The sequence below is a fragment of the Pristiophorus japonicus genome, chromosome 16 (assembly GCF_044704955.1).
Source record: "Pristiophorus japonicus isolate sPriJap1 chromosome 16, sPriJap1.hap1, whole genome shotgun sequence".
Taxonomy (NCBI): domain Eukaryota; kingdom Metazoa; phylum Chordata; class Chondrichthyes; family Pristiophoridae; genus Pristiophorus; species Pristiophorus japonicus.
In genome coordinates, this window is record NC_091992.1 from 1,432,656 (window position 1) to 1,447,044 (window position 14,389).

Below are 14,389 nucleotides of genomic sequence, written 5' to 3' on the forward strand. Positions count from 1 at the left end.
TAATCTCATACGTGTCGATAAGATCACCTCTTACCAGCTGGGCCAGGGGGCGGGGCCAGCTGATCGCCAGGGGGCGGGACCAGTTGTTAGCCAGGGGGCGGGGTCAGCTGATCGCCAGGGGGAGGGGCCAGTTGTTAGCCAGGGGGCGGGGTCAGCTGATCGCCAGGGGGAGGGGCCAGGCGGGCGGCGCTGTGCACCACGTGCTTCTCCCGGAGGGGACGCGCTGACGCAGGGACGCAGCTATGGCGGCTTCCCGGGCTGGTGGTGCGGGGCCGGCTGTCGGTGTCCCGCAGGCCGAGCCGGGGCCGGGGCTGATGTACTCGCAGGTCCTGCAGCACCTGGTGGGGGAGAAGCGGCAGCCGCGGGCCCTGAGCACGGCCGTGCTCGGCGGACTACAGCCGCCCCACAAATCGCAGGAGCAGAAAATGGTGGAGCGGGCGATGGAGAGCTGCGGCTTCAAGGCCACGCTGGCCTGTGTGGGAGGTGAGGGGTCAGGGGGCGTGAGGGGTCAGGGTGATAGTGTCGGGGGCGCGAGGGGTCAGGGGGTATGGGGTCAGGGGGCGTGAGGGGTCAGGGTGATAGTGTCGGGGGCGTGAGGGGTCAGGGGGTATGGGGTCAGGGGGCGTGAGGGGTCAGGGTGATAGGGTCGGGGGTGTGAGGGGTCAGGGAGTATGGGGTCAGGGGGCGTTAGGGTGATAGGGTCAGGCGTGTGAGGGGTCGGGGGCAGATGGGCTGAGGGGTCAGGGAGTGATAGGGGCAGGGGAGCGTGAGGTCAAGGGGTGATGGGCGAAGGGGTCAGGGGGTGATGGGCTGAGGGGTCGGGGTGTGATGGGGTCAGGGGGTGAAGGGTCGGTGCGCCTGTATCATAGAATCATAGAAATTTACAGCAGGGATGGAGGCCATTCGGCCCATTGTGTCCCGGCCGGCCGCTATCCTGCCTGATCCCACTTTCCAGCTCTTGGTCCGTGGCCCTGTAGGTTTCTGCCTCTACCACCCTTTCATGCAGTGAGTTCCAGACCCCCACCATCCTCTGGGTGAAGGAATTTCTCCTCCAATCCCCTCTAAACCTCCCCCCAATTACTTTAAATCTACGTCCCCTGGTTGTTGACCTCTCTACTAAGAAAGAAAGACTTGCATTTATATAGTGCCTTGCACGGTCACCCACTTAAACCCACTGAGATTTCCAGCATGCTCTGTTTTTAATTTCAGATTCCAGCATCTGCAGTATTTTACTTTTGTGTTCAAGCGCTTTACAGCCAATGAAGTACCTTTGAAGTGTAGTCACTGTTGTAATGTGGGAAACGCAGCAGCCAATTTGCGCACAGCAAGCTCCCACAAACAGCAATGTGATAATGACCAGATAATGTTTTTGTTATGTTGATTGAAATAGGTCCTTCCTATCCACTCTATCCAGGCCCCTCATCATTTTATACACCTCAATTCGGTCTCCCCTCAGCCTCTTCTGTTCCAAAGAAAACAACCCCAGCCGAACCAATCTTTCCTCATAGTAAAATTCTCCATTCCCGGCAACATCCTCGTATATCTCCTCTGTACCCTCTCGAATACAATCACATCTTCCCTGTAATGTGATGACCAGAACTGCACGCAGTACTCCAGATGTGGCCTAACTATTGTTTTATACAGTTCAAGCATAACCTCTCTGTTCTTGTATTCCATGCCTCGGCTAATAAAGGAAAGTATTCCATATGCCTTCTTAACCACCTTATCTACCTGGCCTGCTACCTTCAGGGATCTGTGGACCTGCACTCCCAGGTCCCTTTGTTCCTCTACACTTCTCAGTGTCCTACCATTTAATGTGTATTCCCTTGCCTTGTTAACTCTCCCCAAATACATTACCTCACGCTTCTCCGGATTGAATTCTGTTTGCCACTGCTCTGCCCACCTGACCAGTAGATTGATATCCTCCTGCAGTCTACTGCTTTCTTCATCATTATCAACCACAGCCAATTTTTGTATCATCTGTAAATGTCTTAATCATAGCTTAAGAATATGCAGGCAAAGAGGAAGTGGGTGACCACCAGACAGAGAAGGAGCACTAGGCAGGGAGTGCAGGAGTCTCCCGAGTCCATCTTGCTCTCCAACCAGTATTCTGTTCTGAGTGCTGGTGAGGGCAATGGTGCCTCTGGGGAATGCAGCCAGAGCCAAGTCCATGGCTGCATTGGAGGGGAAGAAGAAATTGAACACAATATTCCAGGTGAGGCCTCACCAAGGCCCTGTACAACTGCAGTAAGACCTCCCTGCTCCTATACTTAAATCCCCTAGCTATGAAGGCCAACATACCATTTGCCGCCTTTACCGCCTGCTGTACCTGCATGCCAACTTTCAATGACTGATGAACCATGACACCCAGGTCTCGTTGCACCTCCCCTTTTCCTAATCTGCCACCATTCAGATAATATTCTGTCTTGCCGTTTTTGCCACCAAAGTGGATAACCTCACATTTATCCACATTATACTCATCTGCCATGCATTTGCCCACTCACCTAACCTGTCCAAGTCACCCTGCAGCCTCTTAGCGTCCTCCTCACAGCTCACACCACCACCCAGCTTAGTGTCATCTGCAAACTTGGAGATATTACACTCAATTCCTTCATCCAAATTATTAATGTATATTATAAAGAGCTGGGGTCCCAGCACTGAGTCCTGCGGCACTCCACTAGTCACTGCCTGCCATTCTGAAAAGGACACGTTTATCCCGACTCTCTGCTTCCTGTCTGCCAACCAGTTCTCTATCCACGTCAGGACATTACCCCCAATACCATGTGCGTTAATTTTGCACACTAATCTTGTGTGGGATCTTGTCAAAAGCCTTTTGAAAATCTAAATACACCACATCCACTGGTTCTCCCTTGTCCACTCTACTAGTTACATCCTCAAAAAATTCTAGAAGATTTGTCAAGCATGATTTCCCTTTCATAAATTCATGCTGACTTGGACCGATCCCGTCACTGCTTTCCAAATGCGCTGCTATTAAAGGAAATAGGTACTTCCTATCCACTCTATCTAGGCCCCTCATAATTTTCTACACCTCAATGAGATCCTCCCTCTCCTCTGTTCCGAAGAAAACAACTCCAGCCTATCCAGTCTTTCCTCATCGCTAAAATTCTCCAGTCCTGGCAACATCCTCGTATATCTCCTCTGCACCCTCTCCAGTGCAATCACATCTTCCTGTAATTTGGTGACCAGAACTGCACGCAGTACTCTAACTGTGTTTTATACAGTTCAAGCATAACCTCCCTGCTCTTTTATTAAATGCCTCGGCTAATGACAGATGACACAAAACTTGGAAGTATAGTGAACAGAGATTTATCTTACCCTGTATGTCCCTTGATATCTAGGGGATTTTACATTTGTTGGCCATACCCTTTTTTTTAAGGGATCATACTTGCTCTGTACCCTCAGGATCTCCTCCTTGAATGCCTCCCACTGCTCTGACACTGACTTACCATCAAGTAGCCGTTTCCAGTCCACTTTGTCCAAATCCCATCTCAGCAATAACTGGCTTTACCCCAATTGAGCACTTTTATTCCTGGTTCCCCTTTGTCCTTTTCCATAACTACCCTAAATCTTACTGAATTATGATCACTAGCACCAAAATGCCCTTCCACCTGCCCCTCTTCATTCTGCAAAACCAAGTCCAGAACCACCCCCTCCCTTGTTGGGCTTGTTACATACTGGCGAAAGAAGTTCTCCTGAATGCATTTTAGGAATTCCGCACCCTCTGTACCATTCACACTACCTTTTTAGGGTAGTTGAAATCCCCCACTATTGCAGCTCTATAGTTTTTGCACTTCTCAGCAATTTGCCCACATATTTCTTCTTCTATCTCCCTCTGACTGCTGGGGATCTATAGTACACTCCCTGCAGTGTGATCGCCCCTTTTCTGTTCTTCAATTCAACCCATACGGCCTTGTTTGATGATCCCTCCAACATATCATCCCTTCTCACAGCTGTAATTGTTTCTTTAATCAATAATGCGACCCCCTCCTCCTTTTTTACCCCCTCTCTATCCCGTCTGAAAACCCTGTAACCAGGAATGTTCAGCTGCCATTCCTGCTCTCCTTTCAGCCATGTCACAGTAATGGCTGTAATATCATACTCCCAAGTGTCAATCTGTGCCCTCAGCTCATCTGCCTTATTCCCTGAATGTTGCTGGTTTGGGATTATTTTAACAGTTTCTTTTTTCAGATTTTTACAAATAAATGAGTGCAAAAGCAGAGCGAGAGGGCCCGGCCCGCGCCTGAGTACTCCGGGGCATCGGGCGGGTCGGAGGGCAGGGGAGCGGGACCCGGGGAACGTTGGGGGTCGGGCCAGGGAGGGGGAGCGGGGAATGGGCCCGGGGAGCGTTGGGGGATGGGCCCGGGAGGACGGGGAGGGGCCCGTGGAGCGTTGGAGGATGGGCCCGGGGAGGGCGGGGGATGGGCCCGGGGAGCGTTGGGGGATGGGCCCGGGGAGCGTTGGGGGATGGGCCCGGGGAGCGTTGGGGGATGGGCCCGGGGAGCGTTGGGGGATGGGCCTGGGGAGCGTTGGGGGATGGGCCCGGGGAGGACGGGGATGGGCCCGGGGAGTGTTGGAGGATGGGCCCGGGGAGGGCGGGGGATGGGCCCGGGGAGGACGGGGATGGGCCCGGGGAGCGTTGGAGGATGGGCCCGGGGAGGGCGGGGGATGGGCCCGGGGAGGGCGGGGGATGGGCCCGGGGAGCGTTGGGGGATGGGCCCGGGGAGCGTTGGGGGATGGGCCCGGGGAGGGCGGGGGATGGGCGGGGGATGGGCCCGGGGAGGGCGGGGGATGGGCCCGGGGAGGGCGGGGGATGGGCCCGGGGAGGGCGGGGGATGGGCCCGGGGAGGGCGGGGGATGGGCCCGGGGAGCGTTGGGGGAGGGGCCCGGGGAGGGCGGGGGATGGGCCCGGGGAGCGTTGGGGGATGGGCCCGGGGAGGGCGGGGGATGGGCCCGGGGAGGGCGGGGGATGGGCCCGGGGAGGGCGGGGGATGGGCCCGGGGAGGGCGGGGGATGGGCCCGGGGAGGGCGGGGGATGGGCCCGGGGAGGGCGGGGGATGGGCCCGGGGAGGGCGGGGGATGGGCCCGGGGAGGGCGGGGGATGGGCCCGGGGAGGGCGGGGGATGGGCCCGGGGAGGGCGGGGGATGGGACCGGGGAGGATGGGGGATGGGCCCGGGGAGGGCGGGGATGGGCCCGGGGAGCGTTGGGGGAGGGGCCCGGGGAGGGCGGGGGAGGGGCCTGGGGAGCGTTGGGGGAGGGGCCCGGGGAGGGCGGGGGATGGGCCCGGTGAGGGCGGGGGATGGGCCCGGGGAGGACGGGGGATGGGCCCGGGGAGCGTTGGGGGATGGGCCCGGGGAGGGCGGGGGATGGGCCCGGGGAGGGCGGGGGATGGGACCGGGGAGGACGGGGGATGGGCCCGGGGAGGACGGGGGATGGGCCCGGGAGGGCGGGGATGGGCCCGGGGAGCGTTGGGGGAGGGGCCCGGGGAGCGTTGGGGGAGGGGCCCGGGGAGGGGCCCGGGGAGCGTTGGGGGAGGGGCCCGGGGAGCGTTGGGGGATGGGCCCGGGGAGGACGCAGAGGGGCCCGGGGAGCGTTGGGGGATGGGCCCGGGGAGCGCGGGGGATGGGCCCGGGGAGCGCGGGGGATGGGCCCGGGGAGCGCGGGGGATGGGCCCGGGGAGCGCGGGGGATGGGCCCGGGGAGCGTTGGGGGAGGGGCCCGGGGAGCGTTGGGGGATGGGCCCGGGGAGGGCGGGGGAGGGGCCCGGGGAGCGTTGGGGGAGGGGCCCGGGGAGGGCGGAGGATGGGCCCGGGGAGGGCGGGGGATGGGCCCGGGGAGGGCGGGGGAGGGGCCCGGTTGTCAGATCCACCCCGGCAGCGTTCAGTGGGACAGGCACAGAGCTGCGTCCCGGGTGTGCTGTGTGCGGCTCGCGGGAGTCCTGGGCCCCCCCCGGTCTTGGGCTGTTGCTGCGATTGTCTCGCTGACGCTGTGCGGTTTCTGTCCTTCAGGCTTTGTGCTGGGAGGAGCTTTCGGGATCTTCACCGCTGGGATTGACACCAATGTCGGCTTCGATGCGAAGGACCCTCTGCGAACACCGACAGCCCGGGAGGTTCTCCGAGACATGGGGCAGCGCGGGATGTCGTACGCCAAGAACTTCGCCATCGTCGGGGCCATGTTCTCCTGCACCGAGTGCATCGTGGAGTCGGTGAGCCCCCCCCACTATCACCCCCCCCCCCTCGGTCCGTGAGCACCTGCCTCAACCCCAGGTCCGTGTCCCCCCCTCCCCCGGGTCGGTGAGTGTCCCCCCTCCCCCCCGGGTCGGTGAGTGTCCCCCCTCCCCCCCGGGTCGCTGAGTGTCCCCCCTCCCCCCCGGGTCACTGAGTGTCCCCCCCTTCCCCCCCGGGTCGGTGAGTGTGTCCCCCCCCCCCCCCCGGGTCGCTGAGTGTCCCCCCTCCCCCCCGGGTCACTGAGTGTCCCCCCCTCCCCCCCGGGTCGGTGAGTGTCCCCCTCCCCCCCCCCGGGTCGCTGAGTGTCCCCCCTCCCCCCCGGGTCGGTGAGTGTCCCCCCTCCCCCCCGGGTCGGTGAGTGTCCCCCCTCCCCCCCGGGTCGGTGAGTGTCCCCCCTCCCCCCCGGGTCGGTGAGTGTCCCCCCTCCCCCCCGGGTCGCTGAGTGTCACCCCTCCCCCCCGGGTCGCTGAGTGTCCCCCCCTCCCCCCCGGGTCGCTGAGTGTCCCCCCCTCCCCCCCGGGTCGCTGAGTGTCCCCCCCTCCCCCCCGGGTCGGTGAGTGTCCCCCCTCCCCCCGGGTCGGTGAGTGCCCCCCCCTCCCCCCGGGTCGGTGAGTGTCCCCCCTCCCCCCGGGTCGGTGAGTGTCCCCCCTCCCCCCGGGTCGCTGAGTGTCCCCCCTCCCCCCGGGTCGCTGAGTGTCCCCCCTCCCCCCGGGTCGCTGAGTGTCCCCCCTCCCCCCGGGTCGCTGAGTGCCCCCCCTCCCCCCGGGTCGGTGAGTGTCCCCCCTCCCCCCCGGGTCGCTGAGTGTCCCCCCTCCCCCCCGGGTCGCTGAGTGTCCCCCCTCCCCCCCGGGTCGCTGAGTGTCCCCCCCTCCCCCCGGGTCGGTGAGTGTCCCCCCCTCCCCCCGGGTCGGTGAGTGTCCCCCCCTCCCCCCCGGGTCGGTGAGTGTCCCCCCCTCCCCCCCGGGTCGGTGAGTGTCCCCCCTCCCCCCGGGTCGGTGAGTGTCCCCCCCTCCCCCCCGGGTCGGTGAGTGTCCCCCCCTCCCCCCCGGGTCGGTGAGTGTCCCCCCCTCCCCCCCGGGTCGGTGAGTGTCCCCCCCTCCCCCCCGGGTCGGTGAGTGTCCCCCCCTCCCCCCCGGGTCGGTGAGTGTCCCCCCCTCCCCCCCGGGTCGGTGAGTGTCCCCCCCTCCCCCCGGGTCGGTGAGTGTCCCCCCCTCCCCCCGGGTCGGTGAGTGTCCCCCCCTCCCCCCGGGTCGGTGAGTGTCCCCCCCTCCCCCCGGGTCGGTGAGTGTCCCCCCCTCCCCCCCGGGTCGGTGAGTGCCCCCCTCCCCCCCGGGTCGGTGAGTGTCCCCCCTCCCCCCCGGGTCGGTGAGTGTCCCCCCTCCCCCCCGGGTCGGTGAGTGTCCCCCCCTCCCCCCCCGGGTCGGTGAGTGTCCCCCCCTCCCCCCCCGGGTCGGTGAGTGTCCCCCCCTCCCCCCCCGGGTCGGTGAGTGTCCCCCCTCCCCCCCGGGTCGCTGAGTGTCCCCCCTCCCCCCCGGGTCGCTGAGTGTCCCCCCTCCCCCCCGGGTCGCTGAGTGTCCCCCCTCCCCCCCGGGTCGCTGAGTGTCCCCCCTCCCCCCCGGGTCGCTGAGTGTCCCCCCTCCCCCCCGGGTCGGTGAGTGTCCCCCCCCTCCCCCCGGGTCGGTGAGTGTCCCCCCCCTCCCCCCGGGTCGGTGAGTGCCCCCCCCTCCCCCCGGGTCGGTGAGTGTCCCCCCTCCCCCCGGGTCGCTGAGTGTCCCCCCCGCCCCCCGGGTCGCTGAGTGCCCCCCCTCGCAGCAAAACAGCCCGAGGCGGGGGGGGCTTCAGAGGCTGATATTGGATGTGGATGGTTTGAAAAGCTGGGGGAATGATCCGTGTTTAAATGATCCAGGGGTGGGACAGGGGAGGTAGAAGCAGACTGTTTCCAGTAGTTGAGGGTCGAGATGGCGGGGGCCAAAGATAGAAGATAGAAGATTAAATGTAAGCGATTTAGGACAGAGGTCAGGATTGTGAGGCTGTGGAATTCACTCTCAGGGTTAGTGGCTGAAGGAGAAAGCGTCAACATTGGAGCTTAGATTGGAGAGGTGGATGGGAAAGGGAACAGGATGGTAACGGTGATTGGGACTATTTGCTCACGCGGAGGGTAAAGGCCTGCACCGACTGGTTGGGCCGAGTGACCTGATTCCGTGTTGTAACTTTGTGTTTCTGCAGGTGGGGGGGGGAAGAGAGTCGAGGCTGGGTTTAAATCCATGTAACCTTTTTTATTTGATTTGTTGAAAGTACCGCGGGAAGTCGGACTGGAAGAACAGTGTGCTGGGCGGCTGTGTGACTGGGGGCGTGATCGGATTTCGAGGTGAGTGAAAGGATGTTCCTCAGGTGGGGGCCCGAGTTTGAAGGTGCGGATGTTTCTAACGCACTCCTTTCTCCCCCAGCTGGTCTCAAGGCAGGCGCGATTGGATGTGGTGGCTTTGCTGCCTTTTCTGCAGTCATCGATTACTACCTGCGATGATGTGACCTCAGAACGGCCTGGCCAGGCGCGAGGCGGGGTGATGGGCTGGGGCCGTGGACACCACAGACAGCCCTGTCGACTGCAACCACATCTCCCAACAGCAATCCAGCCACCACATTGGTGCAAACCTGGGACTGTTCATAAAAACAAGGTGACTGGTCTGAGCAAGGACTGCGCTCACGGGAAAATGTGTTTGCTTTGATCTGCTGTTGGTATGTCCTACAACTGTACAGAATGTATCCACTGAATGTTGTCCAATAAAAAATACTGCAATGTGTAACATAGAAACATAGAAAATAGGTGCAGGAGCAGGCCATTCGGCCCTTCGAGCCTGCACCACCATTCGATATGATTAGTACCTCACTCCTGCCTTCTCTCCATACCCCCTTGATTCCTTTAGCCATATCTAACTCCCTTTTGAATATATCTAACCAACTGGCCTCAACAACTCTCCGCGGAAGAGAATTCCACAGGTTCACAATTCCCTGGGTGAAAAAGTTCCTCCTCATCTCGGTCCTAAATGGCTTACCCCTTATCCTTAGACTGTGACCCCTGGTTCTGGACTTCCCCAACATCAGGAACATTCTTCCTGCATCTAACCTGTCCAATCCTGTCAGAATTTTACATGTTTCTATGAGATCCCCTCTCATTCTTCTGAATTCCAATGAATATAAGCCTAGTTGATCCAGTCTTTCTTCATATGTCAGTCCTGCCATCCCGGGAATCAGTCTGGTGAACCTTCGCTGCACTCCCTCAATAGCAAGAATGTCCTTCCTCAGATTAGGAGACCAAAACTGAACACAATATTCAAGGTGTGGCCTCACCAAGGCCCTGTACAACTGCAGTAAGACCTCCCTGCTCCTATATTCAAATCCTCTCACTATGAAGGCCAACATACCATTTACCTTCATCACCTGCTGTATCTGCATGCCAACTTTCAATGAATGATGTACCATGACACCCAGGTCTCGTTGCACCTCCCCTTTTCCTAATCTGTCACCATTCAGATAATCTGCCTTCCTGTTTTTGCCACCAAAGTGGATAACCTCACATTTATCCACATAATACTGCATCTGCCATGCATTTGCCCACTCACCTAACCTGCCCAAGTCACTCTGCAGCCTCATAGCAGCCTCCTCGTAGCTCACACTGCCACCCAACTTAGTGTCATCTGCAAACTTGGAGATATTACATTCAATTCCTTCGTCTAAATCATTAATATATATTGTAAATAGCTGGGGTCCCAGCACTGAACCCTGCGGTACCCCACTAGTCACTGCCTGCCATTCTGAAAAGGACTCGTTTATTCTCACTCTTTGCTTCCTGTCTGCCAACCAGTTCTCTATCCATGTCAATATATTACCCCCCAATACCATGTGATTTGATTTTACACACTAGTCTCTTGTGTGGGACCTTGTCAAAAGCCTTTTGAAAGTTCAAAAACACCACATCCACTGGTTCTCCCTTGTCCACTCTACTGGTTGCATCCTCAAAAAAGTCAAAAGATTTGTCAAGCATGATTTCCCTTTCATAAATCCATGCTGACTTGGACCGATCCTGTCACTGCTTTCCAAATGCGCTGCTATTTCATCTTTAATAATTGATCTTTAATAATAACTGTACAGAGTCACTGTTTAATCATCAGAGGCAGTCCCTCGGAGTCGAGGAAGACTTGCTTCCACTCTAAAAGTGAGTTCTTAAGTGACTGTATAGTCCAATATGGGAATTACAGTCTCTGTCACAGGTGGGACAGACAGTGGTTGGAGGAAAGGGTGGGTGGGTGGGGAGTCTGGTTTGCCGCACGCTCCTTCCGCTGCCTGCGCTTGGTTTCTGCATGCTCTCAGTGACGAGACTCGAGGTGCTCAGCGCCCTCCCGGATGCTCTTCCTCCACTTAGGGCGGTCTTTGGCCAGGGACTCCCAGGTGTCAGTGGGGATGTTGCATTTTTTTTTTATCAAGGTGGCTTTGAGGGTGTTCTTGAAATGTTTCCTCTGCCTAACTGGGGCTCGCTTGCCGTGTAGGAGTAGAGCGCTTGCTTTGGGAGTCGTGTATCAGGTATGCGGACAATGTGGCCCACCCAACTGAACAGGTCGAGTGTGGTCAGTGCTCGGATGTTGGCCTGATCGAGGACACTAACGTTGGTGCATCTGTCCTCCCAGGGGATTTGCAGGATCTTGCGGAGACATCGTTGGTGGTATTTCTCCAGCAATTTGAGGTGTCTTCTGTACATGGTCCATGTCTCTGAGCCATACAGGAGGGCGAGTATCACTACAGCCCTGTAGACCATGAGCTTGGTGCCAGATTTGAGGGCTGGTCTTCGAACACACTCCCTCAGGCAGCCGAAGGCTGCACTGGCGCACTGGAGGCGGTGTTGAACCTGATCGTCGATGACTGCCCTTGCTGATGATAGGCTCCCGAGGTATGGAAAGTGTTGTCTAAGGCTGTGGCAGGGGTCTTGATGACTGGGGGGCTGTATGTTTTATAAGTTTCTTTTCGGACAAGATAATGCACAACACAAGGGAGAGGAATAAGACCAGTGGAGAAACAGCCAACATGAACCTCTTCGAGCTGGAGAAGAGCACAGCGCCCTGAAGATTAGTGGCCCCGGCAGAGGCGTGAGCATCGGGAAAGGAGCCCTCCCCCCGGCAACGTCCGGGCCTGCCTCCCCCCGGCAACGTCCGGGCCTGCCTCCCGCCGGCAACGTCCGGGCCTGCCTCCCCCCGGCAACGTCCGGGCCTGCCTCCCACCGGCAACGTCCGGGCCTGCCTCCCACCGGCAACGTCCGGGCCTGCCTCCCACCGGCAACGTCCGGGCCTGCCTCCCCCCGGCAACGTCCTGCCTGCCTCCCCCCGGCAACGTCCGGGCAGCCTCTTCCTCTAATGACGCTCTGGCCCCCCACCCCGCTGGTTGCTGGCTCCACTCAACGGCAGAGTCTCTGTCGAGCACATGGTGTGCACAATGACTGTGGTCTCTCTGACCTCTCCTCCTTCCACAAAATGGACCTCTGACTATCCCAATGCCTGCTCTTAGCCAGGCCTCGGATCTCTCACCATCTCACCGAAGGGCGCTGCTCAGCACCAAGCTTACAGCCCGCATCCCATCGTAGGCAACTTGGCCCATAGAGCAGTGCCTGGTCTCCAGTAGTCTTGGACCCCCTGGCCACTGGACCAAGAGCTTGCTCAGCTAAGCCCATGTAGTAGCCAATGTGCAATGGCCACCCCACATTAAAAGAACTCACGCACAGGCATCTTCCACCCCTCAAAATGAAGTTCGGGACCTGGAACCTCATGGCCAACTCCAACAGCGACAGGCCGGAACGCCGCACCGCCATCGTTGCCCGGGAACTCAGACGCTTCGATGTCGACATCGCCGCCCAAGTAAGACCCGGCGGGCAGAGCAAGGCCAGTTCAAGGAACAAGGTGACATTACACCACCTTCTGGAAAGGGAAACCAGAGGAAGAACACCGGCTCCACGGAGTCAGTTTCGCTATCAGAAATGAGCTGGTCGACCACCTCGGAGACTCCCCCTGCGGGATTAGCAAACGTCTCACGACTCTCCAACTCACCCTATCCCAGAACCAGTGCGCCACATTTATCAGCGCCTACACCCCAACACTCGACGCAACAGATGAGGCCAAAGAGGGATAGAGGCAGAGAGGTTGTTTCCACTGGTCGGGGAGACTAGAACTAGGGGGCACAGCCTCAAAATACGGGGGAGCCAATTTAAAACCGAGTTGAGAAGGAATTTCTTCTCCCAGAGGGTTGTGAATCTGTGGAATTCTCTGCCCAAGGAAGCAGTTGAGGCTAGCTCATTGAATGTATTCCAGTCACAGATAGATAGATTTTTAACCAATAAGGGAATTAAGGGTTACGGGGAGCGGGCGGGTAAGTGGAGCTGAGTCCGCGGCCAGATCAGCCATGATCTTGTTGAATGGCGGAGCAGGCTCGAGGGGCTAGATGGCCTACTCCTGTTCCTAATTCTTATGTTTATGTTCTTGTGTAATTCCTGTCCTGCGTCCCTACGGACGACGAACTGATCCTCCTCGGCGACTTCAATGCCAGGGTCAGCAAGGACACAGCCCTCTGGGAAGCGTTATCGGCAGAATGCGGGTAGGGAAAGCCAACTCAAGTGGTATCCTGCTCCTGACAAAATGCCTAGAACACCACCAACACCCTCGCTCTGCAAGAGGGACAAGTACAAGGCATCATGGCAACACCCTTGCTCCAAACACTGGCACCTGGTCGACTGTCATCGTTTGAGCCAGGGATCGCAAGGATGTGCGCATCACCCGCGCCATGACAGGAGCTGATGACTGCTGGACGGACCACCGCCTAATCTGTTCCATCATCGACATCAACATAGCCCCAAAGCGGCGAGGGCAGCAGAAGCAGTGCCGCAAAAAAGTCAGTGCCGGGGCACTCAGACCCAGCTAAGAGAGCCCTATACAGTCAGCGCCTCGCTGCAAACCTGGCGTGCCTTGATGTTTATTCAGGGTAAGGGTCACTCACTGTAACTGTACAGAGTCACTGTTTATTCAGGGTAAGGGTCACTCACTGTGTAACTGTACAGAGTCACTGTTTATTCAGGGTAAGGGTCACTCATTAACTGTACAGAGTCACTTTATTCAGGGTAAGGGTCACTCACTGTAACTGTACGCTTCTCGGCCTTTTGGCTAAGATCTGCATAACTAACCTGACCAGCCACCATGACGTCCGGGTGGTTTCTCCCTGGTCAGGAAGGTATATGCTTACATTTTTGTAAACAGGAGGTGAGTGGGATTGGTGACCCATCCACCTCCACGGAGGTGTGTGGGGGACCTGACCCATCCACCTCCATGGCACGAACCTGGTATTGCAGTACTTCCAGGAACGGTGCAGTGGCTCTAGGCCTTTTGGCTAAGAGCATTGGCGCAGAGTGATCCTTGACTGGTGCAGGGTGACCTCTGGCGTTTGACAAAGAATTGTAACGATTGGATAACGATTGGACATGAATTTAAAAAAAAAAAAAAAAAACTGTACAGAGTCACTGTTTATTCAGGGTAAGGGTCACTCATTAACTGTACAGAGTCACTTTATTCAGGGTAAGGGTCACTCACTGTAACTGTACAGAGTCACTGTTTATTCAGGGTAAGGGTCACTCACTGTAACTGTACAGAGTCACTGTTTAATCAGGGTAAGGGTCACTAACTGTACAGAGTCACTTTATTCAGGGTAAGGGTCACTCACTAACTGTACAGAGTCACTGTTTATTCAGGGTTAAGGGTCACTCACTGTAACTGTACAGAGTCACTGTTTATTCAGGGTAAGGGTCACTCACTAACTGTACAGAGTCACTGTTTATTCAGGGTAAGGGTCACTCACTGTAAATGTACAGACTCACTGTTTATTCAGGGTAAGGGTCACTCACTGTAACTGTACAGAGTCACTGTTTATTCAGGGTAAGGGTCACTCACTGTAACTGTACAGAGTCACTGTTTATTCAGGGTAAGGGTCACTCACTGTAACTGTACAGAGTCACTGTTTATTCAGGGTAAGGGTCACTCACTGTAACTGTACAGAGTCACTGTTTATTCAGGGTAAGGGTCACTCACTAACTGTGCAGAGTCACTGTTTATTCAGGG

General features: G+C 58.2%; 1 protein-coding gene and 1 pseudogene across 2 annotated transcripts; both read left to right on the forward strand.

Moving 5' to 3' along the window:
* Nucleotides 1-181: 181 nt before the first annotated feature.
* timm22 (translocase of inner mitochondrial membrane 22 homolog (yeast)) lies at nt 182-9,049 on the forward strand. 2 transcript variants are annotated; one of them, XM_070858031.1, is made up of 4 exons: nt 183-483; nt 6,027-6,223; nt 8,541-8,613; nt 8,693-8,858. In XM_070858031.1, the coding sequence occupies exons 1-4, from the start codon at nt 243-245 to the stop codon at nt 8,767-8,769; spliced, it is 588 nt and encodes a 195-aa protein (XP_070714132.1). In that variant the 5' UTR covers nt 183-242; the 3' UTR covers nt 8,770-8,858. The 2 variants fall into 2 exon arrangements, with proteins under 2 accessions (XP_070714131.1, XP_070714132.1); XM_070858030.1 differs by lacking the exon at nt 8,541-8,613 and having other exon boundaries at nt 182-483; nt 8,693-9,049.
* Nucleotides 9,050-13,421: 4,372 nt separating this feature from the next.
* Nucleotides 13,422-13,651, forward strand: LOC139227337 (U2 spliceosomal RNA; annotated as a pseudogene).
* Nucleotides 13,652-14,389: the final 738 nt, after the last annotated feature.